At 43.6% G+C, this 25287-nt stretch overlaps 1 protein-coding gene across 4 annotated transcripts; it reads right to left on the bottom strand.

The window, feature by feature from the left end:
* Window positions 1-7: 7 nt before the first annotated feature.
* Window positions 8-25055, bottom strand: mphosph8 (M-phase phosphoprotein 8). Of its 4 annotated transcripts, XM_056579270.1 has the most exons (14): window positions 24768-25043; window positions 22643-22804; window positions 21195-22277; window positions 19256-19349; window positions 18371-18625; window positions 17781-17900; window positions 17324-17412; window positions 4481-4621; window positions 3352-3438; window positions 3018-3172; window positions 2202-2353; window positions 1737-1861; window positions 1453-1536; window positions 8-1222 (listed from the first exon to the last, which is right to left on the bottom strand). In XM_056579270.1, the coding sequence occupies exons 1-14, from the start codon at window positions 24867-24869 to the stop codon at window positions 1181-1183; spliced, it is 2691 nt and encodes an 896-aa protein (XP_056435245.1). In that variant the 5' UTR covers window positions 24870-25043; the 3' UTR covers window positions 8-1180. The 4 variants fall into 4 exon arrangements, with proteins under 4 accessions (XP_056435245.1, XP_056435242.1, XP_056435243.1 ...); XM_056579267.1 differs by lacking the exons at window positions 8-1222; window positions 1453-1536; window positions 1737-1861; ... (2 more) ...; window positions 3352-3438; window positions 4481-4621 and adding exons at window positions 4628-12070; window positions 12168-14628 and having other exon boundaries at window positions 24768-25055; XM_056579268.1 differs by lacking the exons at window positions 8-1222; window positions 1453-1536; window positions 1737-1861; ... (2 more) ...; window positions 3352-3438; window positions 4481-4621 and adding exons at window positions 4628-12070; window positions 12186-14628 and having other exon boundaries at window positions 24768-25055.
* Between the last annotated feature and the right edge of the window lie 232 nt (window positions 25056-25287).

The raw sequence follows: 25287 nt of genomic DNA, 5'->3' as shown, positions 1-25287 counted from the left end.
AGGTTATTTAAAGAACAGACACGTACGTACTAGCTTTAAGTACTAGGTTGTTGACAACTTTTACACTTTATTGTTAGAGACATCACAACAGTCTGGACACAAAACAAAATTAATGAATTCAGTGCTCTTTGGAACGTTAGGTTGGAAAACAAAAAAAACAACAAATTGAAACCCGCAAATGTGGCTTTTAAGGCAACATATCTACAACTCCCCAAATAACATATATACACACAGCCCTTCATACAGAGGAAGCCGAGACAATCCCCGACAGGTTTAACCGCAGTCTCTTCTACTTCGGATTGTAACCAATGAGATTGTCGAGGGGATGGGTCCAGTGAATCTTGGCCACTCCTGAAAGAGGTCTGTCGGTTGTTTATAAAGGGAGATTCCTGGATCAGTGATAGTTTAGTTAACCGTCGTAGCCAACACTAGACTAGTACCTGTACGTTTAATAAAGAACCACCCGAAAACAAGGGCATTCACACCATATGTACACACCCCAACAGCTCCACTAGGTGGGGACCGGGGTGATCGGGCCTCTCCCAAGGTCAACCAGGTCCAAGGGACCCGACTCAAACACAACTATCCTCTGAAGTACGGATCTCATCCCCTCCATACTAACTTTGGCAAACTGATACTTTTTTTTTTTTTGCTAAAGAAGTTCATTCACGCAGCTGAACAATTGAAACAGCAATGCATATTTGATTGTTCAAAAACGTATATAAACAAAAACAAAACCGACCAAAACACATAAAGCAAACCTATGATCTACAATGCCATCTCAAAACGCACACACAACTAGGCAGAGGACACACTAAGCACACGCATCAGGCCAGTACTGGAGAAATGGTTCACTTCCTGCCTCTCCTCAGTGGTAACCATGGTTACCGGTCCCCGGGCAGATGGATGGAAGGTTGGGGGATGGATGGTTTGATCCTTATTGACCTTTTCGTTGACCTTGAAGGACGGTATCGAATATGGTTGGAGGTGCAGTCGGCAGAGCCCTTGGTGGATGTGGCTCTCAGGTGCACAGATGTTGATATTTTGTGTGTGTGTGTGTGTACGTGAACGTGTGTGTACAAGTGTATGTGTGTGTGTGTACACCCGTGTGTCTGTGCGTGTACGTGTGTGTATGTGTGTGTGAACCCTCTGGAGAGTTCAACTTTGACTCAGGAAGCTGTCACTGCAGCTGCACACGGTAAGCACAGATGAGGAGCTTGACCTGAGGACAGAGCAACAACAACGATCAGCAGAGAATACCCAGAATACCTTGAAAAACATGCAATGCTTTGCAGCTTTTATACGTTTTATACCCCTATTGTGTTGACCACGGTTTACATTGTTGTGTACGTTGGTACGCATGTCTGTATATGATGTATGATTTCATCTCGGGTTTGTATTGCCTGTGTAGTGCGGGTTATATGTATGTGAGTGTATATATCGTGTGCGTACCTTGGCTGTGTGTGCTTCGGCCAGGCGGAGGAAGAGGCGGTTGAGGCCTGGAACCGGACTGAAGGAATAGATGAAGTGACTATCCTGGAGAGAGAGAGTTGGAGGGACAGAGATGGAGGGAGAGAGACGGCAACAGGGAGATGTGGAGAGAGGGGTACAGATAGGGAGAACAACATTGTAAATAATAGAACAAGACAAACACAGTCTTGCTCAAAGGCATATCAACAGTGTCTGAGCTGACGCGTGTTCACACATGTATGATGGGAGTAACTGGCGCAGCGTACCAGGAAGATGGGCAGCTGGAACTTATCGTTGAGCACCACGGCGTGCACGCTGCACGGCCCACACAGCCTTGCCGTGATGTCACTCAGGAAGTTAGCGTGGAAGATGAAGAGGAGGACTCCTGAGCCTGGAGGGGGGTGGGGGGGGCAGAGGGATAGAGTGGGAGGGGGGAGAGGTATAGAAAGAGGGAGGGAAGAAGTTGAGAGAGAAAGAGAGGCAGGGAGAGGTAGTGAAACACAAGGTATTAATGGTTATGATTAATAATATTAATGTGATTATAAAAGTGTTCTTTTAAAAGCGTGCCAGACAGATCTGAGATCCAAAGAGGGGCTAGGGTCTCGATGCGGGGGTTCTCATCCTGCTGGGATTCGGGTGTTCTTCCGGAAAGAGCTGGTTCACATTTTCAATTGTGTGCGTCTGATTATATTGTTTTGTGCAGGCGTGTGCGTGTGTGTGTGTGTGCTCACCCTCAGTCTGCTGCTGGGCTTTGTAGCTGAACTCCAGGTTGAAGTGGGGTCCCTCGCAGAGGCGGTGGCAGGCCAGGGGGAACAGGGGTTCCAGCAGGGCCAGGCGGGACTCAAAGTAGGCCCTGATGGTGTCCTCGGCTACCCCTGACAACCTGGAGGAGAGGAGGGGTGGACGAGGGGGAGAGGGAGGAAGGGTGGAGGAAGGATCGCGCAGAGGGGAGAGTGGGAGAAAGAGGGGAGTGGAGAGGGAGGAAGAAGACAAGGGAGGAAGGGGACAAGGAGGGGGAGAGAGGGAGAGACAGGGGTAAAAGGGCGGGGAGAGGGAGGAAGAGGACAAGAGGGATAGAGAGATGGAGTAGGAGGACATTTGAGGAGAGAGGGATACGAAGAAGGGAGAGGGGGGGAAGGGATGAGATGGAGGGAGAGGGAGGGATGAGACAGGAGTGTGAAGGAGGAAGGGAAAAGGGAGTTGAAGGGAAAGCAATAGGGAGGAAAGGAGCAAGAGAGATGAAAGGAGATAATAGGGAGAGGAAGAGGCACACAAAAATGGGAGAGGTAATGGGATGAGTCAGAGGTGGAAGTAAAAGGAAGAGTTGAGGGGGGAGGGAAGCAAGATGAGAGAGGGAGTAGTCTCTCTCTGTGTGTGTGTGTGTGTGTGTGTGTGTGTGTGTGTGTGTGTGTGTGTGTGTGTGTGTGTGTGTGTGTGTGTGTGTGTGTGTGTGTGTGTGTGTGTGTGTGTGTGTGTGTGTGTGTGTGTGTGTGTGTGTGTGTGCGCGTGCGTGCGAGAGAGTGAGAGAGTGTGTGTGTGTCACTTACGTGTTACTGTGGTCCTTAATGAGGTCACAGACGGTCAGGTTGTTGCTGACCTTGGCGAAGTACATGGCGGTGTTCTTGTGTTTGGAGAGGATGTTGCAGTCTGCGCCGTACTCCAGCAGGAGGCGCACTATATCTGTGTTCCCCCGCTTACAGGCCTGGGGGGGTAAAAGGTAAAAGCTCACACTCCCAGACCGCTGCGTTCTTTACTTGATATGTTGTTCATCACAGGGTTTTGGTAATTATATACAACGTTATACATTTGTACGGTACTTTCTTTTTTGAACGTTCGACATGTTTTTGTTTTTTTTTAGGTTATTCTGTTTTGTGTCCTGACCTTCATCAGGCCCGTCTCTCCTCCGAGCGTCTGGGCGTTGACATGAGAACCGGCCTCCAGCAGGATAGCAACCGTCGTCAGGAAGTTCTGACAGAAGCGAAGCAGAGGTTATGACGTCATGGAGTTAACACCATCCCCTACACAGGAGTCCCTCATTCGACAGGTGAGGATACTGATGGTCTTTCCTGCAGCTGGTTACTGATTGATTACAGGCTCATGGTTACTAGGCATGGAAAGTAATAGATTTCTGCAATTGATGTTATCTTATGTACTGAAAGAAGTATTTTGGTACAATGTCTTGGCATGCTATTGGCACTTCTGATTCCGACTTGGTAATTCTGTTTTAAGTGACTGCTAAAACAAACATTAGATTGGTTTCTTTAATGAAAACAACAATGAGAGGTAAAAGTACAACCGACTGTTTCACATTAACAAAGGAATTTGCATAAAGTACCGCAAATAGTCCCTTTGATTAATGAGTACTTCTACCTTTCTCACTGAATTCAATGCATTTGATAATATTGGTATTAGTTGTCCTGTGTTGTAGGAGGATAGTACTGGTCCTAGATGGTTAGTTATTGCTCTCGGTGGTTGATAGTGGTCCTAGGTTGTTACAGTAGTTCTGGCTCAAATTGGTTTATACTGGTTTTAGTTAGTTCTGGCTAAAAGTTGTTAATACTGGTCGTAGGTGATTAGTTCTGGCTTTAGGTGATTAATACTGGTCCTAGGTGATTAGTTCTGGCTTTAGGTGGCTAATACTGGTCCTAGGTGATTAGTTCTGGCTCTAGGTGGTTAATACTGGTCCTAGGTGATTAGTTCTGGCTTTAAGTGGTTAATACTGGTCCTAGGTGATTAGTTCTGGCTTTAAGTGGTTAATACTGGTCCTAGGTGATTAGTTCTGGCTTTAGGTGGCTAATACTGGTCCTAGGTGATTAGTTCTGGCTCTAGGTGGTTAATACTGGTCCTAGGTGATTAGTTCTGGCTTTAGGTGGTTAATACTGGTCCTAGGTGCTCAGTTCTGGCTCTAAGTTGTTGGTTCTGGCACCAGGTGGTTAATACTGGTTCTAGGTTGTTCCAGTTTTAGATGCCTAGTTCTGGTTGAGGGTGGTAAGTACTGGATCTAGGTTACCTTCTCGGCAGCGTGCATGAGTGCGGTGGTCCCGTTCTTCTGGCGCCCGTTGACGCGGACCCCCTTCCTGATGAGCAGACGCAGGATGTCGTCCTGACCGCCAGCCGCCGCCAAAATGCTCAGGGTCATGCCGCTGGAGTCCTGACACATGACATACATGATGACCACATACACATGATCAACCACATACATGAGGAACAACATAACAGGCAGGAAGCCCACACATGCATGAGGAAGAACATTTGACACATGAACAACATAAAACATGGAATACAAACATGATGAAAATGCAACATAACAACCACACAACATACAACACACATTAACATGCATGATGGAAAACAACCCAGAGAAGATATTTTGTCCTGCTTTCTTTTAAAAAATAAATAAATAAAACAATCCGAAAACTCCTCTCACTCATGCCACCAAGGGCCCAGAGCTATGCTCTGCTTTCGTAACACAGTTCGTCAGAGTGGACAGAAGACTATTTTTTTTTTTAAACCCATTAACTGGGAGGGGCTCATTTTTACACATTGGGACTTCAAAAAATCCAGAGGTACCAAAAACAATTAACAGTAGAACATGCGAGACCCAGGAGATATCAGAGCTATGGAAACCAGTTGGCTATTTGAAACATAGTTTCAATTATGAGGAATCAATAATGGTACAATGAAATACATTTAAGCCAAGAAACAATTTATTGTCCAAGCAGAAGTTATAGGTTCCATACAGTAAATGATAAGAGGATGACCATTCAGTGAAATGTGTTTTTACAAGAGTTATTTGTCGTCTACTACAAAAAAACCTGTGGATCATGGTTAGAGATAAACTTTAGATCATATATTTCCTGGGTTGAGCACCAAACATTCCTGATAATAACTGCATGGTTTATGGGAATGTAGAATACAGTGGCTGAATAAGAACATAAATACTTTGAAAACCATAGTGCATTAAGCCGCGTTTCCACCGCAGGAACTTTACACTGGAACGAGGAATCTTTGCAGGAACTAAGCATGTTTCCAACGCAGGAAACGGGGTCTAAATTAAGTTCCAGGGGCAATTTACTCCCAAAAACATCGTTCTTTGGGGGTCGGACTTTCCAAAGTTTAAGGAACCTTTTGGGGAGGAGCTTTCTGCTCTGAACATTTCTGATTGGTTCATTTCAACTTGCAGTCGGCTTAAACCAACCAATCTTCATATTGCATCCATTAGAGGTTAACTACATTCACAAATTATTTCAGTTGATTATCCAGCTTGATAGCTAAATGTCTCTTAACCATGGGTGTATTTAAAATTGCACACACTTATTCGCTACAGTATTTTGCACTTTTGGAATCTATGTATTTTTCACTGCCCCGACTCATTGGAAAATGCTGCATATTCACAACGTCAGTGATAGTTGACACAATTTCGTTGATCTGATTTCTCTCAGTATTATTCGCTTTTTTATTCATTATCTGTCTGATGTGAAAGGAGCTTAATTTGCCTTAACCCAGGGGTTGAAATACACACAAGGAGCTGAAGTAACATTTCAGTCCCTTGATGTGTAACTCCTGAGAATAAAAGTCCAGGGTCATTTTGGAGGAAACGCGCTTTAGATGCTAATACATAAAAAGTGCATGAAAAGAACAGCCTGTTGGCCAAACAAAAAAAAACTATAAAACACTTTTCAGCTATGGAACACATTTTGGTTAGAGTTTTTGATATTCTATGTAAGCTTTAATTCAGTGGAACTCGACTCCATCAGGAATACTTTTACCCAACATACTAAATTGTACTTGACAATTTACGTGTAACATTTAAAACTAAAATACCTCAAATTTGCAACTGAAATTGAATTCATAACTATGAATGTACCCTGTACGGTATGAGGAATTATAGTAGTTTTAAAAACAATATAATAAAACAATTGTGACGATGGGGAAATAACTACCTGTTAACAGCTGCACTCTACAATGCGATGGACCAAGCAAAAGTCCATTATCGCTTCAAGGTAAAAAACTAAAAATGAATGTTCTACAGGTGCATTTAAATTATAATTGATATTGTGTAAATGGCATAAAAAATGTAAAAGAATGTTTGATTGATGTTAATTAAATTGATGTGCAGACGTTGAAGGTGGGGAAATTATCAAAGTTCTACAATATCATTCAATTAAAATCAAAATAATTATTTATGAATTGCATCTTGAGAACTTTTGTTTTACCCTTGAGATAAATTGCCTCCCATTTATCTTAACCGCTACAAATTGCAGTTTTCATACTGTAATTGGTTAGCGCAGTGTAGTTAACAGTACTTTTTTAATTTAACGATTAACATGATTTAATTTTGACTTTGTTAGCAGTTCACCAGATCAGCATCATGTTATAGGCGTCATTATATTTCTAACAAGAATAAAAATGCTTCGCATGTGTTCTTTGCCTAGAGGAATTTTGTACAAATACAATAAATTGTGCGAATCGCCATTCTTCTCAACAAATGTGCGGAAATAGAAAAGTAAAAAATAATCAGAAATTTGTAAATACACACTAGTAAAAATGAAAGTTAATGACGCGAGCATGAGGAACAGAAACATTTAAACATGTTTTTAAAAATTCCAAAGGAAATTTTGGAAACCGATTTCCCACCAAGGGTATATACTTGGAATTCTAATATCTAGCTAGCAGTAACAAGAAGCTAATGGCATTTTGGCTTTTACAGGCCGTCTATAATGTAGGCTACTAGCTAAATTAGGTATATATAACAAGTGGGCAACATTGTGTCAAGTTCATAAGTCGACAAAGTAATTAAACCTACAGGGAGGGGCAGAGTTATGAAAAGTCAGGGCAGCTTACTTCATGATATTGTACATTGCATTTAACTCTTCGATAATCTGTCCCTAGAATGAACACTGTCCAATCCGACGTTTGCAAACTTCACTAGGTGCGGGAGGTCCGTCAGGCTTTTAGAGAAATTGACGAAACTTTGGCCCATGGAACCTCAGTCAGACAGAAGATATCTTCAAAGTTGAGAGATATGTCGTATTTTTCATTATCCGAAGCCATAAAACAAAGGAGGGTTATTATATAGGGTAAAAACAGTGAATATGTCACAATGCAAACTTGATTTTAATGTCCCGTTCATTCAAGATTCAGTGACAAAATAAAACAAGCTAGCAACACTTGGGAAAAGCAAGACAAATCTTTAACAGGACAAATAATTTGGGCTGACATGTTTCCTTCAAGGAAAACACCCATTTGGATATCTGGAGTAGTGGATAGCGCATCTCACCTGTCTACCAACGAGCCAGACCAGAACCATCCCTACAGAATATCTCCAATGATTTTTAAAAAGGTACATTGATCATAAATACATTACAAACTATGTGATGGAACTTGCTCCCCTTGAGCCAGAGCTACAAACATACTTGGATTACTTAATGCTGTGGTTTCAATTATACTACAACACACCACCACTTGGTAAAATAAAGACGATCTCAGTAGGTGCATTTCCTTGCACCCTAATGAGTAATCAACCAATCACAACATAGAGCTTATCATGTAGAACTGGGTGCCCTAGATAATGACGGATGAGCTGTTTCAACATTATTTAATATAAGGTGAAAAAAAGGGAATTCACTGTTTTAGCACCCAAGGGCACTATGTAGAAACTACAAACAAAGCACAATTATGGAAGTAACTCTGTGCCATCGGATTTTGAAAATAAAAACCCATTGAATTATAAGCACTGAATATCTTTGCATTGAAATAACGCATTTGGCTTTTTTGTTTCTAAATTTAAACTCTTAGAATTTTCAATAAATCATATAAAGCTTTATTTTTCAATGTTAAAAATTCAAAATCAAAAATTCAACAATTTAAATATTAAATATAAATATTTTCAACGTTCCCAAATTCGACATGCCAAATTCAGCTGCAAAATTCAATGTCGAAAAATTCAGTGTTAACATCCGGGGACCCAAGGAAGACCAATCGATCCAAGGTCAAGAAAGGAGAGCGGGAATAAGACCGTCACTCAATTCTTCTTTCTTGATACAGACGTTAATTCAATACAGCATTTTACACAGTAGCCTATAATAGGAAATGCTCAAAGGCAATTCAACGTCATTAAACACTGACTGTAGCTTTTTATGGGGAGACAAGCAACGGTGGTAGACCTTACTAAACGCCCTATCCCTTGTATCGGTCTGTAAAATGCTAATCAAATCAAATGTATTTATTAAGCACATTTAATAACAAGGTGAAGGGGGGGGATCCAGTGTTAATTTGGTCAGCTATTTTAGATTTAGTCTTGGTCTTTTGACGAAAATGCTTATTAGATTTGGTCACATTTTAGTCATTGTTTTCCTCTGTAGTTTTAGTAGACGAAAAGTCCTTACATTTTTGTCAACTTTTAGTCATTATTTTAGTCCAAATGTTTTCTCTTTTTAAACTAGTTAAATTAAGCTAACCCCATATATATGGACAACTGCTAAATTGTTCCACTCAAATAGGGTACTAAACGTCACGTTGTCCTGGCAACCGGATTTTCAGTTCTAAACAACCGAACGAGAGATGGCGTTCTCCATTGCTTCCATGTGTTTTCTTTCAAAAATAAAATAATTCAATTTCAAGAGGTGAAAATCACTACCAATCGAAACATTTCGAGGCGTTCATGTATTCCCTTGGGGTATACGATAGTTTTCGTTTAGTTTTTTTTAAGAAAATCTATTCTCAATATTACTTACATCATTGGTAAAGCAAACTCACAAATCAATTCGCAATTATCTTTTTTCCGTGCATTTTTTAATGTCCAAATAGCACACCACTAACATTTTAGTCCTGTCTCGTCTCGTCAACGAAAACAAAACGTACATTTCGTCATAGTTTTTATTATCAAAGATCTATTTTTAGCTCGTCAACGTCTCGTCTTAGTCATGGAAAAATGGTTGTTGACGAAATTTTTCGTCATATTTTTTGTTACCGAAATTAACACTGGGGGATCTTATGTTTTTGTTATGATGCACACCATTGTTATTATTTTTTTACTGCAGTATGAAGCAAACAATGAACTAATGCCTGTACGTGAAGTGTGTGTGTGATTGCAGTGACTTGGCTGGATTTACATGCAACGTAAGAGTAATTGTAGTTGGTCAAGGAGCCCAATTTATTAGGGCACCAATTTGGGGCAATCCGCCGAGGTCACTCTGCCTACGTTTAGTGTGATGCTGGGGCGATCTGTGATGTGATGCTGAAGCCCGCTGCCCACTGTGGAACGAGAGCGCAGAGCCGACAGCATTGCGCAACTGAAGCGGCAGCAGCCTGTAGTTCCAGTGGAAGCACGCGTGCCTCGGGAAGAGCTTCCCGAAAGCAACCTGCTTTTAATTTGTCTGTGCGGAATAGTGTTGGCTCTGCTCGCTCGTTGCGCTCTTGTTATTCCGTCACAGAGGCATATCAACCGTTTTGCTCCAGCCACTTAACGTGCATCCGGTGTCGGATGTTAACACTGAATTTTCAGACATTGAATTTTGCAGCTGAATTTGGCATGTGGAATTTTGGGACTATATTTTATATAAATATTTACGTTGAATGTTTGATTTTGAATTTTTTAACATCGAAAAATAAAGCTGAATATGATTTATTGGGTTAAATTTAGAGGCAAAAAAATCTAGATACGTTATTTCAATGCATAAATATTCAGTGCTAAGTATTCAATGGCTTTTTATTTTCAAAATCCGATGGCACAGATTTACTTCCATATACAATTACTCCATATTAATATGCTGGATTAAAATCGAAATAATTGTTTTATTCCTTGCTTGACAATATGCAGGAAACGGCAGCCATGCCTCGAGGTAGATCAGGCTGAGTTTATCTTCATCTGCTCTAAAAACAAGCAAAAACCATTCCTATTTGTATGATGTCACAAATCCTAAGTATGACTACCTGAATCGGAGAACACTGTGGGGGGGGAAACAAAATATGAATCTTAGGACAAATAAATCCTGTTCAAAGCTTTGTCAGTACAATTCACTGCTATTCCTGTTTGCCGTGAGCTTAAGACGATTCCTTTTTTAGGATGACCAACCATCCCGCTTCTTTTAATTGTCTCCTACAATGGTTTTTCATTGTAGTATTTACAGGGAAAGATAGACGGGAGCATCCCATTCTGCAATGGCGTTAGGAACCCCGGGGCTGAGGGGTGCAGACCGTTTGGAAGGAGGAGCGTTTGCCCTCTTCTTCTTGGACTGAATAGTGTTGTGAACAAAGTACTTGACCTCCCGCCAGGTCCGGCTTCTCAAAGCAGGCTCGGCCGCTAGACACGCGTCACAGTCCTTCTTGACGGGCACCTTCGTCAGCGCACCAATGTCACCCAGCTGCCGTCGAACGGCGGTCTGCTCCGCCTCACTCCACAACCTCTTGGCTTTCTTGGGAGTCTTTTGGGAAGAAGAACTTGTGGGAGTATCAGGGGTGTCCACGGAGGAGTCATTACTTTTCATTGACGGTGTCCGGTGCTGAACACCTTTGGATCGTGCATGGGTGCTTGGGATCGAGTTTGTAGTGTGGGAGCTTGGGCTCTGGTGATTTAAGTGGGTTGTGGGGTTTGGGTTGGTGGTGTGGGTTCTAGGGTTTGAGTTGGTGGTTTGTGTTCTGGGGTTTGGGTTTGTGGTGTGGGTTCTGGGGTTTGGGTGGGTCACATGGTAGCTTGGGAGAGTGGTTGTGCACTGGGAACTTGCGACTAGGTTCATCGAAAGGGTGCTTGAGAGAGGGGTCATGCTGTGCGTTCTGGGGGGGCTTGTGGGGAAACCTGTTGTACTAGAATGGTTCAGGGGTCTGAAGGAGGAAAGCATGTTTGAACGTCTATCATTCAGCGGTGTGAACCGAGGGAGCTGTTGTGAACACGGCGCGTTTAACGGCATAAATGTTGGAATCATCAGAGGGCTGCTGCTGTGCGGCGAATACCCTGCCAGATGTCCCGGCATGCTTGTAGCATGTTGTGGCGAGTATGCAGGATGAACTGGCATACTTGTTGCGCGCTGCGTTGAATACGGCGGAGACAAGAGCGTACTTCTAGCGATCTCTGGGGTAAATGTTTTTGTAAGTGCATTTAAGGGGGTAAACGTGGGAATCATTGGTGTATTTGTCACTGCTCGGTTTGTTTTAGAACCGACCATCGATAAATGCACAGTGTTCATGGCCTGTTTTACTTGAGGATATAGTACAGCAGCCTGATTTGTTGGAGACATTTCTCTATGTTCGGTTGGTGGATTGGTTGTCCGGCTGAGAACAAAATCCTTATTTTTGTCTGGAAATTCCTTCTTCATAGCACGCCGACCCCCTCTTTGGTTCCTTTTCCTCAAGAACTTATTATCTCCTTGAGCCTTACGGTGGAAACATTTCCTTTTCATTGACTGCAACCTGTTGTGAATGTAATTCTTTATGTCAGTCCAGGACCTGGCGCTGAGGGCGGGTTCAGCGGTGATGCAGGCCAAGCACTGCTTCTTCCCAGGGAGCTTCATGAGCGTGAAGTAGTGGCCAAGGTACCGCCTCACCGCCTCCTGCTCCTCCTCATTCCAACCTTTCTTCCTGGCAAAACTCATCCGGACGGCTCCTGGAGGTTGGAGCAGACAGTAAAATAGGAAAAAAGTAAGCAATCGAACCGCACAACCATAAAATCCACAGTATATTTTAGGAGGCAAAACACTTACCTGAAGTTTGAGCAAGACCTGAAGTTTGAGCAAGACCTGAAGTTTCAGGGTTAGGGTTAGGACGGAAATACAAAGTCCTATCCAACTTGAGCAGTTGTTTGCTCATTTCCTCCAACAGGGAAGGGTTTTCTTGGAGCTTGGTGAACTCCTCGTTGCTCCTATCCAGGAGTTTGGCAATTTTGTTCAACTCCTGTTCCTTCAGGCTCATAAGCTGCCAATAACTGGCAACCTGGTCTCGTAGGGTTGCAGACAAAATGGCATCTGGGTTCACAACGCCACATTCAGCTGCTGCTTTTCTCAAATGATCAAATGCCCTGAGAGGGGAAAGGCATTCATTTCTTGCAAATACGTATGGGTTGCCTTCTGCCACATTAGCCTTATCTCGATTTTCATTGAGTAGATCAATGGATGATACCATCCTTGGAGTAAGAAAGACAAGCATGTTTCTACAGCCATGACCCTCTAATTCCAATATTGTAAGACCATCCTTAAGTTCCAGTTCTAGTTTTGTGCATTGCAGAATCTGTTCAGCAGAAGGCGTGAATGGTACCTCCATCTTTTTGCCATTGTACTCCTTCAGAAGCATTCGCCCAGTGTTTCCCACTCGGCCTCTGTTGAAGAGATAGACCTCGGTGAGAGTGACCTCGCCAAGCTTCCTCCATGACAATGAACCAGGGTTCTCCTTGAGCTCTCGGGAAGCTTCATCGCCTCCTATCGTTATGAATCTATAAAGTTTGATCAGGTCCTCGGTCAGCGTTGATTTATCTATTTCCACTTTCTGAGAGGCCGTACGAGAGCTTTTGAAGAAACTTTGATCCCACTTTTTATCAAGAAGATTTATGAATCTTTGGATTTGGGCCTCTGTTTCCCTGTCCTCAGTCATTCGGCTTTCACCAAAAGCAATTTCTGCAGCTCGTTTTAAAGAGTAGCCTATCTTTGAGACCAGGGAAACCGTCTTATAGCGACCGGAGGTTTGGTCAAAACCAGCCAACTTCTTGGCCCCTTCAACAGCCAATTCAAATCTGCAAGGTGTACACATTTCATGCAAAAAGTGTACGCTGCTGTCAATTTCATTGGCAGCAAGGATAAATCTACCCAGCTCCCTCATTTTCTGTGCAATGTAAGCAAACTGGGATCTGTCGTAGTCATGTTTAGCAGACAGCGCATTGCCATATTTACAGATGAGTGGGTCATTCCGTACATGGTGAGAGATTTCATCTTGATGCATGATGTCAATTATTTCCTCACAGCCCCCGGTCAGGAACTCCGACATGGGAAGTAGTCGAGAAGCAGCACTCTGAACTCTGAACCTCTTTGTTCCGATGTCGGACCTTTGATCCCCTCTCCTCTTACACGCTCGCTCGTGTTTCCAAAGATCGGTTTTGCGGTGAAATGCAAGGCAGTGCTGGCAAGGCAAGTAATCTCTGTCAGACAGCATAGCATTATTCATGTTTTTCTTTGTGACAATTTCTCCTTCTCCACTTTGGAGGACACTGCAATTGTGCTCATAATCTCCTTTGTTGCGGATTTGATCCAGTAAGGTATGCTTGATTTTGGAGTCCTTGGGGAAGTGCATGGCATGAGTGACTTCTGTCTCATTTGAATGTGTGCGTTCTAAATGCCTCAGTAATCGGCGGAAGGGATTTTTGCAATACAAGCAGAAGTGCTCTTTGGATGTATCCTCATCATAATCATCCTCGTCGTCGTCGTCATCCTCCTCCAACGTACTAGTTTGGAGTACCTTTTTGCACATCCTCGAGCTAAATCTGGTTGGTTGTCGTCTTTCCTTGATTTTCCTGTGTCCGGTCTTAATTTTTGGGCTCTCTGCGTTGCTCTTTGCAGATGTAATTATGGTGTCATCATCTGCTGCCTGAAGGCTATTTGTTCTTTCTGCAGGTTCAGATGGAAGGCTCCATTTCCCAACTTCATCATCCACTTGGTCATCCGTTTGCATTGGTCGGATGTCTTCTAGCCCGTTATGGTCACCCGGGCTGGTTAGCTCATTGTCTGAGATAATTTCAGAGCCATTGCTCAAATTATTCTGCTTTAAACCCAAACTCATCTCACCAGTAAAATCCACGTTGGTGTCCATTGGCATCTGGACTTCTGGCAACAGGTTGCCAGCAGTGTGTTCATCCTTATTTAAAAGTCGCTCATCTTGTTTTTTGTTTGGGACCTGCTGTGGTAAATCTGCTGTATTTGGAAGGGTATAACTACAGATTTGGCCCGCAAGATCTTGCAGGTGATTGTTATTGAGTCTCAAAGTGCCCTCTTCTTTTGCACTCTCCATGCCAAGATTAAACCTATTCGAAGTGTGTGAGCTCCTCTCCTCAATCAAACTCTTGTCTCGTTCAAAAGCTGTATTCTCCTCAATCAAACTCTTGTCTCCTTCAAAATCCATCTTCTCCTCAATCAAACTCTTGTCTTCTTCAAATGCCATCTTCTCCTCAACCGAACATGCCTGTAAGAGAACAAGCATACGTAAGACTCACATACAGAGCTGGGCTCAGGGTCAGATATATCATCTGAGTCTAAATAGAGAAGATAGCATGTCCAGTTTTAAATATTTAAATAGGTTGAGGAGAAAGTGATTGGTACAGTTGAAGAAAATATCCCGGCAAAAGAGAAAGGTAGACCTATGTCCTTGGGGACCCCTCATCACTGAAACTGTGGCCACTAAAATGGAGAAGCCTGTTCTGCTGCTTCGACTGCTGAACTCTAAGCACCTTGGCAACACCCCAGCCAAACATCCAAGCTCATTCAAGCACAGGTAAATGAAACGCACGACTTGTGTTGAAGTAGTAAAAAGTCAACCCGAAATAACGCCCATCCCCCCTCAAAACAATAAAACAGAGCACTCTCAAACTGTCGGTACAAAAACCACATGTGACCCATTCAAGAAATAGTTAACGGCTTTATTTGGATTAAGCAGCGACTACAACGTTTGGACATTGTAAATGTCAGACCAAGAGTATTTAGTATTATGGGATGTTGGGGTGAAATGCTGCATGAATATGGTGTACAAAACAGAATTTGCATGCACTACCAAACCTATATTCATTACTATAAAAACTGATTTAACTTTTACTGTTGAAATTCGTTTATAATATATGCCAAGACTGAGATCTACATGCCAGCTTAAAAGTTTTGCAATGTTCACAAGGCAATTCAAGGCCAAACATAAGAACACAGGATGCAGTGATCATACTTTTTTGATTTTTGTTTATAACTGCCAACCACTAAGCTTTTATGAATCTGATATGTAAAGTCTACAATCATTTCTGTGTTCAGAGCAATGTTACGGGCTGCATTTGTTGCATGAAATAGAATTACTTCTGCTTAAATTGGGCTGATGAGGATGACAGACAAAGGTGTTCTGAGAGCAATGGTGTACCTGCATCGCAGAACTCCTCTGTCCAAAGTTCTCTTGACTGTTCTTGGATCCAATTTCTTATATCTGTGGAAAATAGGAAATCGGTAACAGCATTTTTTTAAGCATATATATATATATACATATGAAAATTGGTTGCAATATCTACATTGATATATCTTTTATGTATTTTAATAAATCATCATATGATAAAATGAGACTTACGGTAAACTGACTTTTACACTAAACATGCACGTATTATGTTCATCTAATATAATTGAAGAGTAATAGTTGAACATCAGAAGGTGAAGATAATCCACAAGGTAAACTTAAGAGTTGAAAATATAGGTTAATGTTTACCTTTGGTGCTGCAAAAACGCCAGGTCCTCTGGAGCCGGTGAGGAACTTGAGCTAATGGGTTTCTTGGTTGTAAAATCTCATATCTCCATGTCTTTGTAGATCAACATATCAACCGCTGCAGTCGGATTATGTGGAGCATCAGCACTCTATTGTACAACCGCCGCTTCTGGTAATAACATTCATAACACTGCAAGGACCCCGGCCCCCATCCGAGAAGCGAGCTCGAGGGTCAGTGGACACACTGTCAGACGTAGAGGATTCCAGGGATGACGCACTGCAGCGTCCGGAAGAAGTTGCTGCTTACATTGATCACGAAACACCTAAAGATACCTCCTTTCATGCGTTATCTTTGTGGGGGAGGCGTTCATTTCCCAATATTTCTCAGATTGCCCGATTTATCCTCGGCGTCCCTGCATCCAGCGCAGCAAGCGAGCGAGCCTTCTCCTCTGCTGGATACGTTGTTCAGGAGCAGAGGAGTCTACTAAAACCGTCAGCCGTGGATGATGTGCTTTTTGTGCATGGAAATCTAAACCACCACGCCAAACACCAGATATCGTAATTCCCCGACGTTCCATCTAATGTGTGATTTTTCTTCAGGTGCGAGTCGGGCGATGGTTTCAATTCATAGGGGATCGGCTCGGGTGCGGAATGAAATTCGTGCTACTGTCGGAAAACGGGTCCGATGCGGTTTCAAGTATGGCGGGTATGGGTTTGCAAAATAAGACCCGTGCAGGACTCTGGCCTAGCACCAGGGAAGTCAATTTGCAGGAAGGTTTGTGGTTTTATATGGCGACTTGCGTTGATCCCATTTTGGTTTGTGAATGTAAAGCCATATTTCCTTATGGAGATAAAGATCCTGTAACTTGTTAACCCTTCGCTCTTTGATTTAGATTTCTTTCGGCGATGTTATTGGGTTTGGTGCTTCTTTACGTTTTGCAGCGTTTATCATAGTGACACAGTAGTAGAGGAGGTGTTTATGTGCTATAGCACCCTGTTGACATAGTGGTGTAAAAAAAGACACTGCTGTAATTATCACATCAGATGCGCGGACACGCGGACGCACGCATACAAACACACAAACAAATGCGTACACACAGACACACGCCAGGGTCTACCAAGGTGCAGGCTAAAGGGGTCTTCTGTTGTAGGGGAAATCTACAGACAACCCAACTAATTTTCATTAATTTTCATAAAGCTGCTGAAGAACAGCGTTTTTATAGACTTTGGGTCAGAATCCAGTTGGAGAAGATGCAAATGATCGTTAGGCCTCAGAAACCTCAACAAGATTACAGAGACCCGACTTTTAAAAGTGTGCGTATGGGGTCCCACGGATACCCGGATATTGTCTTTTGGTTCCAGCGATGAAAAGGTTTAAGAACACCCGCTAAAGAAGACAGAAGAGGTTGAGGTGAGTGGTGGGACTGACCTCTTGGTCCAGGTTGTACTCTTCCTTCGAGTTGAGCGCCAGTTTAACAGACATGTAGTCCCCACTCTTCACTGCATCCCGGAGCTCACCTGCGAATACAAGCTAGAGCGTCATGGGGGAGAGGGGGCACAAAGGGTCTGTGTTCGATCCCTACTGTCAGCAACCTGCGTGACAACAGTCAACATCCTTGAGCTTGACTCCCTGACCCCTACAGGCTCTTTAGAGATATGTCTCGGAAGTTGGTAAGAGGATCTGCTAAATTCGTTAAATAGTAAATGTCATCACTCACTCCACTCCACAGCATGTAGTAGGGGATGTGCATATCCATAGTGACAAAACGTGAATAATGAGGTAAAATTTCTCAGAATTTTCTAATGGCAGGCTTTACAGATTCCTTCACAGAATAATAATTTAAAGATTATTAACCCTGTGAGGGAAATGCACTTGAGCTACTCACTGGGAGAGAGCGGTGGACCTGACAAGATCTCATCTTCTCCGTTCAGGTGTTTCTGGAAGTCTTCCAGGGTCATCCAGTCCAGGTTCAGGTCCATGCCCAGACTCAGGGTGGCTTGGCCCCCTACACAGCACGGTGAGGTAGGTCAACCAACCAATAAAAAGAGGCGGGGGAGTGGGAGGGAATACTCGACTAGGGGGTGAGTAGCACGTAGCACCAAGTCACTCAGTGACTTGTGTGCTAGCACCTTTACCTGCACTAGAATTGCATCAGAGTAACCATATTTACACTGGGATAACATGCTAGGAACTTTTATTTAAAACAGAATAACATTCTAGCACCATGCATTGATATCAGGCTCACATTTGAGCAACCTGGCATTTACAAGGGGCTCACATGCTATCCCTATGAATTGACCCCAGGCAAACGTGCCAATACCCATTATTTAAACCCAGCTGGCACCTAGCATTGAAATTAGGCTGGCATCTATCATGTACAAAAGCTAACGTGCTGGCACTTAATATATACACCAGACTAAAGTTCAAACACCCATCATTATCATCAGGAGGAGATCCCCATAGCATCAGACTCACTGGACTTGTCTGCTCCCTCTTGGGCGTCCTGGGGGTCGGGCGTATCGTCACAGGCCATGAACAGCCTGGGCTCGCTGTCCTCCCTCCTCTTCCACCTCCGGTCGTCCGCGGGCGTCCTCCTCTCCCAGGCGGGCCTCTGCGCCTCCTCCGCCTTGTCCCTCCGGTCCTCCCCCGCGCGGGGCCGTGCGACCGGCTCCTCCGCGTCCTTCTCATCGCTGTCCAGACTGAAGCCGTGGCTCTGGCCCGCTCGGGGGGCTGCAGGGAGGGGGGTCAGGGCACAGTTTGCTAAGCAACACCCCGCACAAGTACCCCCTGTACCCCAACTTCAACAAAAGTTGCCGACGTGTCATGACATATACTGACGTCATACAAATGATGGCGCAAAACACTTACATTAGGCAAACTTTAAATTTAGTTATATTCAAACAAACCAATAGACTACATCTGGTGTTAATATGTACCATATTTATTGTTCTAATTTGTAGATGCGTTGCCCATCATTCTTTTTGTCAGTTATGTATTTGTACAAAAGCTAGTCCAGAACAGCCACTGGTTGCATGGAGAGCACTAGTACAAGTGCAACAAAAATGCGCAACAAGGACTGCTATCTTGGCTCTCCATTTCCTCTAACCCTGCCGGAAGTGCCATCTGAAGTTTCCCAGGCTAAAAAGAATTTCACTCAAACACATTATGTAGAAATTAAATCAATAACGTTTTTTGTAATATTTTGATATTTCACCAAGATTTGTAAGAATTCAAAAGCAAACAGTACGAAAGACATTACCTTTGAATCCATACAAGTGACTGGAATAAGATATCTATGCTAGCACTAAGTTCTATTGTCGTTAATAACATAAAATTATGATAAATAGTGTCCCTCCTCACCTTCTGGCTGCTTGGCTGCCAACTTTTCTGCATCTGGTTTCTGGGCAGGAGAATCTTTTGTCGCCTTTCCCTTCTTCTCAATCTTCCCTATCAGCTGGAGGGAGAGAAAACATACGCATTCTTGTTATTATTTATATTTGAATTAATTATCATATTATCCATACAGCCAGGACTATTTTACACTAATCCGAGCATTGGACATGATTCAATTATGTAGCCAGTTATCTGATCGGATCGCTGTCAGACAGGGCAAGGGTTTGCAACATGGTTCGGCGCTACCAGTTATTTCGTAGAGAAAGACCTCAGAGAGACCTCTAAAATTTTGATCCTTTCCGAACCAAGTCTGTAAGAGTCGAGGCACTCGACAGGCCAGTTCCCAAGTTTCTGATTATTGCATGGAGCCTGAAACTAAAATGACAGAGTGAGAAGAGTAGAGAAGAGTGTTCAAGATATGAAAATGGTAAAAACGAGTTCTATCAAAATTAACACATTAATCTTTGCGTTAATTCTGAAAGATAAAGCGCATAGTTGTCTTTTTAATGCAATTAATGCAGCTTTGTTTATTTCCTGTGGCACTGGACCACTGTGATGCTGCGTGCAACAGTTACCCAACGGCTCTTTGGAGAAAATAAAAGTTATCTGCACAGTTTGCAAAGCAAAATTGAATTACCACAGAACAAATTTGTCTCGATGATATCCCCTCAAATCAGATCACCGAAACTAGGGTGTCCCTCGACAGGACGTACTACCTCCGAAAAGGTAGTCTGATAACACAAACTGAAAACGACCTGCATGTGCATCAGAGTAGAACGTTTAAATTATGCTTGGGGAAAATGGCAAAAAGGCCTTTTTTCTCTAAATTTGGCACTTATTTCAGTGACTTTTAAAAAGGGCTTATTACTATGTTGACGATCATCTAAGACAAAAAAAAAACAAATGTAAAAAATAATAGTGATTTTGGGTTCACCGGCTCTTTCAGATAAAAAAAAAATGCAAAAATCGTATTTAATCACATCAAATTATGCAATGAATTTATTCATTATTTTTATCGATTGACAGCACCAGTAAAAATCGAAAAAATTCACAAAACCAGAATAATTTGCTCAAATAAGCAGAATAAAAATGTAACCAAATGACAAAAAGGTTCCCCAACAATTAAGAGCAGGAACGAGCCAAACTTGCCAACAGTGTAGAGATAGCAAAGCGGGCAGAGCCAAGAGAGAGACCCAGACTAAAACATGAAAACAGAGCAGACCAAAGTTTGAGCCGTCCAAAATATTAAGAAGGGGGGCAGCTCTGTGGCTCAAACCGCTGGGGTGCCAACCATGTATGCTTTACGCATTGTAGCCACCCAGGCTCCACCTGTTGACCTATGCTGCATGTCATCGACTACGGCTGGGTAAAAATATAGAATCATCAATGCACTCCAATTCATTTGTTCTCGATTCAATTTCGATTCCGAAATGTTTTTAAATCGATTATTTCCGTAAAATAAATACTCAGTCATTGGAATCTAGAATCAAGTATGCCTAAATTGACATGCACTTTTACATTTGTCCATGTTATGATTATTACTTTTATGCTGCAAGTTTAGCTCAGGAACAATACAATGTTTTATTCCAATACTATGCAATGTTGTATTCCCTTTTTGTCAATTAAAGCATAATGAAATGTTTCTCATTTTGGGGTCACTTCTTTTTAAACCAATACAAATTACAAAAACACCTAAATAATATTTAGATATTCTTGTCATCTGCACATATTATTGAATCAATATCGACTCGTGACCTTAAGATTCGGAATTGAATTGTGAGGTACCCGGCGATACCTAGCCCTACGCATGTCTAAAAAAGTGTTTGCTAAATGACTAAATAGTTCAAGACAAAATACAAGTGTCTGCAAAACGACTAGGTTTGTTCTGAGGTGCCTTGGTCCCGACCTTGGGTGTTTTCCCGGCGCTGCTGATGGTTTCCGTAGCGACGACGGGAGGCTGGTGCACGGCGTGCCGGCGCGGAACTCGGTCCTTGGCCTCGCAGTTCAGCAGGAACTTCTCAAACAGGTTGGTGGAGCCGGCGCCTTCCTTCTGACCCCCCGGGATAGACTCCGCCTCCTTCATCCCCACGTCCTTCACCCCGGCCTCCTCCCCCCGGGCCTTGGCGCCCCCGCCACCGGCTGACGCCAGTGAGGACGAGGAGGAGGACGAGGAGGAGGCGATGGATGCGGACGACGGCGGGAGTTTGGGGGCGGGCGGCGGAACCGTGCCCTCTGGCGCCGCCTTGCTCCTGGGCTTCTTCTGGAGGGAGGAGCTGTCGGAGGAGTCGGAGGAGTGGGGCGCGGGGTCCTCCCTCGGCCTGGAGGCCTGGCTCTTGGTCTTCGGGGTGCTGGCCTCCTTTTGCGAGGGCCCGGCGGCCGCCTCAGTCTTCTTGAGCTTCTTGTCCTGGAGGAGGTCCTTGAAGCCCTGCAGCTTCAGCTCCGACCTCGGACCTCTCTTCTGCTTGCCCCTCTCCTCCGAGCGGCCCGACGGCTCGTCGCTGAGGTCCTGCTCCAGGGGAGCGGCGTCCTCGTCTTCAGACGACACCATCTTCCTCTCCCTCTTCCCCTTCCTCTTGCGTCCGTCCTCCGACTTGTCCTTTTTGAGTCTTCCAGCCTCCCTCCCCTTGTCCTTCCTGTGTTTCTTGGTAGGTGCCAGCTCCTCCTCTTCCTCGTCCGTGTCCACCGTACGCTTCTTCCTCTCTACGAGCTTCTCCCTGGGCTGCGAGGGGGACGGGCTGGGGGGCGACGGAGGTGGTGCGTCCTCCTCATCCTCCGTCTCGGGTGCTGGCAGGGGCTTCGTCATCTCCTCCCTCTTCTTGTCCTTCTTCTTCCTCTTCTTCTCCTTCTCCTTCTCCCTTTCCTTCTGTGGAGACTCCGCTTCCTTCGGCATCACCTTCTTCTTCTTCTTCTTGAGGGGCATGTCGCTAGGCCGTTCTTTGTCGCTGTCGCTCTCGGAGTCTTCATCGGCCACGTCCGTCTTTGTCGGGACCTTATGGCGGGAAACAGAGGTCCGGTCAGCAATTCTGTATGTCGTTTTTTTGTTATGCTGTCTGTCAAGAAAAAAAAATTCGAAGCGCATTGTGCAAACTAGTAATATACTTCTAAATAAAAACTGACCAACTATATAAACTTCTGAATCCTATAGCTGTTGCGCAACACTTTGTAGCTACACCACGAATTCTGATTGCATGAATCGAGTGTTTGCAGCCATCTTTGGCCAAAATCATCTGCTAGATGAAAAAATGTGTAAAAACAAGGTAAATGTTTCTTCGATTAAATCATGTGTGCATAATGCTGTGCAAACAACGCCGCTGACAAGCCCAACAGTCACCACGTGTTACCATGGCGACTCACCGTCATTTTCTTAGCCTCTGCATCTCTCTTGAGCTTGAGTTCCACGTTGTTCTTCTTGTAGTTCAGCAGCACCTCTCTGCAGTCCTCCAGATGGGCCTCCGGTTCCCAGGTGTCGTCGTCCGAGGAATAGTTCTTCCAGCGGACCCGGTACAGAACCTCCCCCTGAGGACACAAGACACACAAGGTCACGAGACAGAAGCAACAGATACGGGAAAGGATTGTATTGGGTCATGATATGAAAGATGTGATTCTGTGGTGCAGAATAACTTTAGTCATAGAGGTTTTGTGTATTGTCAGGCTGCACACCCAATTGGTAATGAAATGCTTCCTTCACTTGACTCGACATGGAAAACGACTCGACATGGAAAACAGCTCGACCAGCTGGTGAGAAGAGTTGTTGTCCTATCCGGGGGCTCTAAGAGCATGATAATTGCCTGGCAGAAGTTGGTTCACTAAATAACAAAACCTACATGACTGTCCTTATGACCTGATAGGGACTAGCTAAATGTGGACAACTCACACAGAACCGGACACAACCCTTTTATTCAAAGTACCCTTCAGGGTGATATATAATCTTAGCTATGGTCAGGTTTAGGTCTCAAACATAACCTAAATTTAGTACCGTGATACCAGACAATCTAAGATCTCACCGCTGGTATTTAACAGGAAGTTACTTTACTGGAAATACTGCTCTCCCCAATTCTCTACTGAGGTAAAACAAACATATTTAGCGATATAGCGATAGAGCTTTTGAAACATTGAAAATGGATGTCCTTAGCAGTATTACATTCAATTATTCTGTTTCATCAAATGTGTGCTCACTCTACACGATTGGGGAAATTAAGGAATAATGAGACTTTGTTCAATATAAAAATATATAAAACATATATATTTTGCTTTTAGTTGTTTTTTTTCTAGTTCATCAAAGAACCCTGTGAGATTGTCCTCCCTTTCCCTTTTCTCCAAGAGCTTAGGGTTGAGAGTCTTGATGCAACCACTAAACCCATTCTAGGTTCTGAAGACTAGTGTTACTACTGCATTCTGAGTGTCAGAATCAGAATGCATCATGGGATTATTTGTTGGCAATACTATTTTACGATGCCATTACAGTTTGAGTGATGTAAAATATTTAACAAATGCAAGTATACCGTGACCTAGGCTAATCAAAACTTTATTTTGCCATATAGAGCATGAGAAACGCTGTGGAAGTTTTAAACGCATCAATGTCCAACTACTAAACAATGACTATTACTACCAATAAAAATGCTATTCTCCTATATTTCCGAAATAGAGGTGGTCATTGCAATGGTACGCACGATGTACAAGCCCTCTACTGTTGATGACAACCTTTCATCAACATCAAAGCATGTGGCTTTCCTCCGACTTTCTATAAACGAATGGAACAGCCACAGTTGGATACACGTTAACCATTCTTAAGCGAACCAAACAGAGCACATGTTAAAAAAAGAATAATAACCCATTCATATGTTAAATAACATAACATGTTAAAGCGGACTGAGTCCAGCCCATGTCCTAAACAGCGCATGGTCACATCTGTTATTGTCTGATGATCGATCAGGGGAAAGCATACAGAGGTGCGTCCTTTTTTTTTATCAATAACCACCAATATCCATAAAAGGACAATATTAATATCCTCCCAGCTGATGAGAGGAATATATTATCCGCGGCCTGGTGTTGGCCGGGTTGTTGAGACACAAAGCATTCCCGATTCTGGCGTCTATCTGTCCTTTTTCACCTATACCACAGATTAACATCCCCATAATCAATAGCGCTGGTAGCAAACGTTTAGAGGAGATATTAGAATATACATGATTAGGGCCGTGGACCATGTCTACACGGAACCAGAGCCTCCTCGGCCTCCGCAGGGGAGAAGCGGACCTGACAAAAGTTGTGCAGACGCGACCGCAGTCTACATACAAATAATGAAGTCTGTGCAAGACCCCATGTTACAAAATGTTTTGCATTGGCTACAATCTTATAATAAAGAACAGTATGATTTACAACAGATGCAACCAGTTCGGTGTTTATTTTGAGGTACACGTTGGTGGACGAAAGCATTGCCAGCCATGTTTTTGCCAGCTAGCTAGTTAGCTCGATGTGTTACCTCTTCGAGGCGCATATCGATGATTCTCTCCACTTCGTAAACATCCTCCTCCTCGTCCTGTTCGCTGTCCGCGGGTTCGGGTTTCTCCACCTCAGTGTCCATGGCGGATAATATTCCACACTCTAGTATCCCAAGAGTGAGGATACCAGCCTTTATTTAAAAACAATAACAATTCAGCGAAGAGCCCTCAAAAGGCCGTGCTAGCTACTACCACCACTAGCAGCGTTGGCTACCGCAACTGTAACCCGCCCTCCTGCAGCAGCTGGAAGCGACTGGTAGCACCGCCTACCTCAGCTCAGGACCAGTGGTTACGCTGTGGGCACACTACACCGCAACCGAAAAATTCTGCTACCTGCTGGCCGCGCCGCGGGGCGTGTCTTTCCAATATTGCGCTCGCCGCTGACCATCAGCGAGTTTAGTAGAGACGAGGAGGCAATTTATATTGATATTGGTTTTTTTTAAGCTGTGGTCAGAGCGACGTGACATGAATGAAAGTTAGTGTATCGCAAAATGAATTTCC

The sequence above is a fragment of the Gadus chalcogrammus genome, chromosome 20 (genome assembly GCF_026213295.1).
Source record: "Gadus chalcogrammus isolate NIFS_2021 chromosome 20, NIFS_Gcha_1.0, whole genome shotgun sequence".
Lineage (NCBI taxonomy): Eukaryota > Metazoa > Chordata > Actinopteri > Gadiformes > Gadidae > Gadus > Gadus chalcogrammus.
Note: the sequence above shows the minus strand (reverse complement) of the source record. Positions and strands in the feature narration are given on the sequence as shown.

Excerpts from the sequence above, each read along its gene's own strand:
- mphosph8 (XM_056579267.1), bottom strand. The coding sequence starts at position 24,869 with ATGGACACTGAGGTGGAGAAACCCGAACCCGCGGACAGCGAACAGGAC. Across the intron at positions 22,805-24,767 it reads TCGATATGCGCCTCGAAGAG|GGGGAGGTTCTGTACCGGGT; the intron begins GTAACACATCGA and ends TTGTGTCCTCAG. Across the intron at positions 18,626-19,255 it reads GGCAGCCAAGCAGCCAGAAG|CCCCCCGAGCGGGCCAGAGC; the intron begins GTGAGGAGGGAC and ends CCCTCCCTGCAG.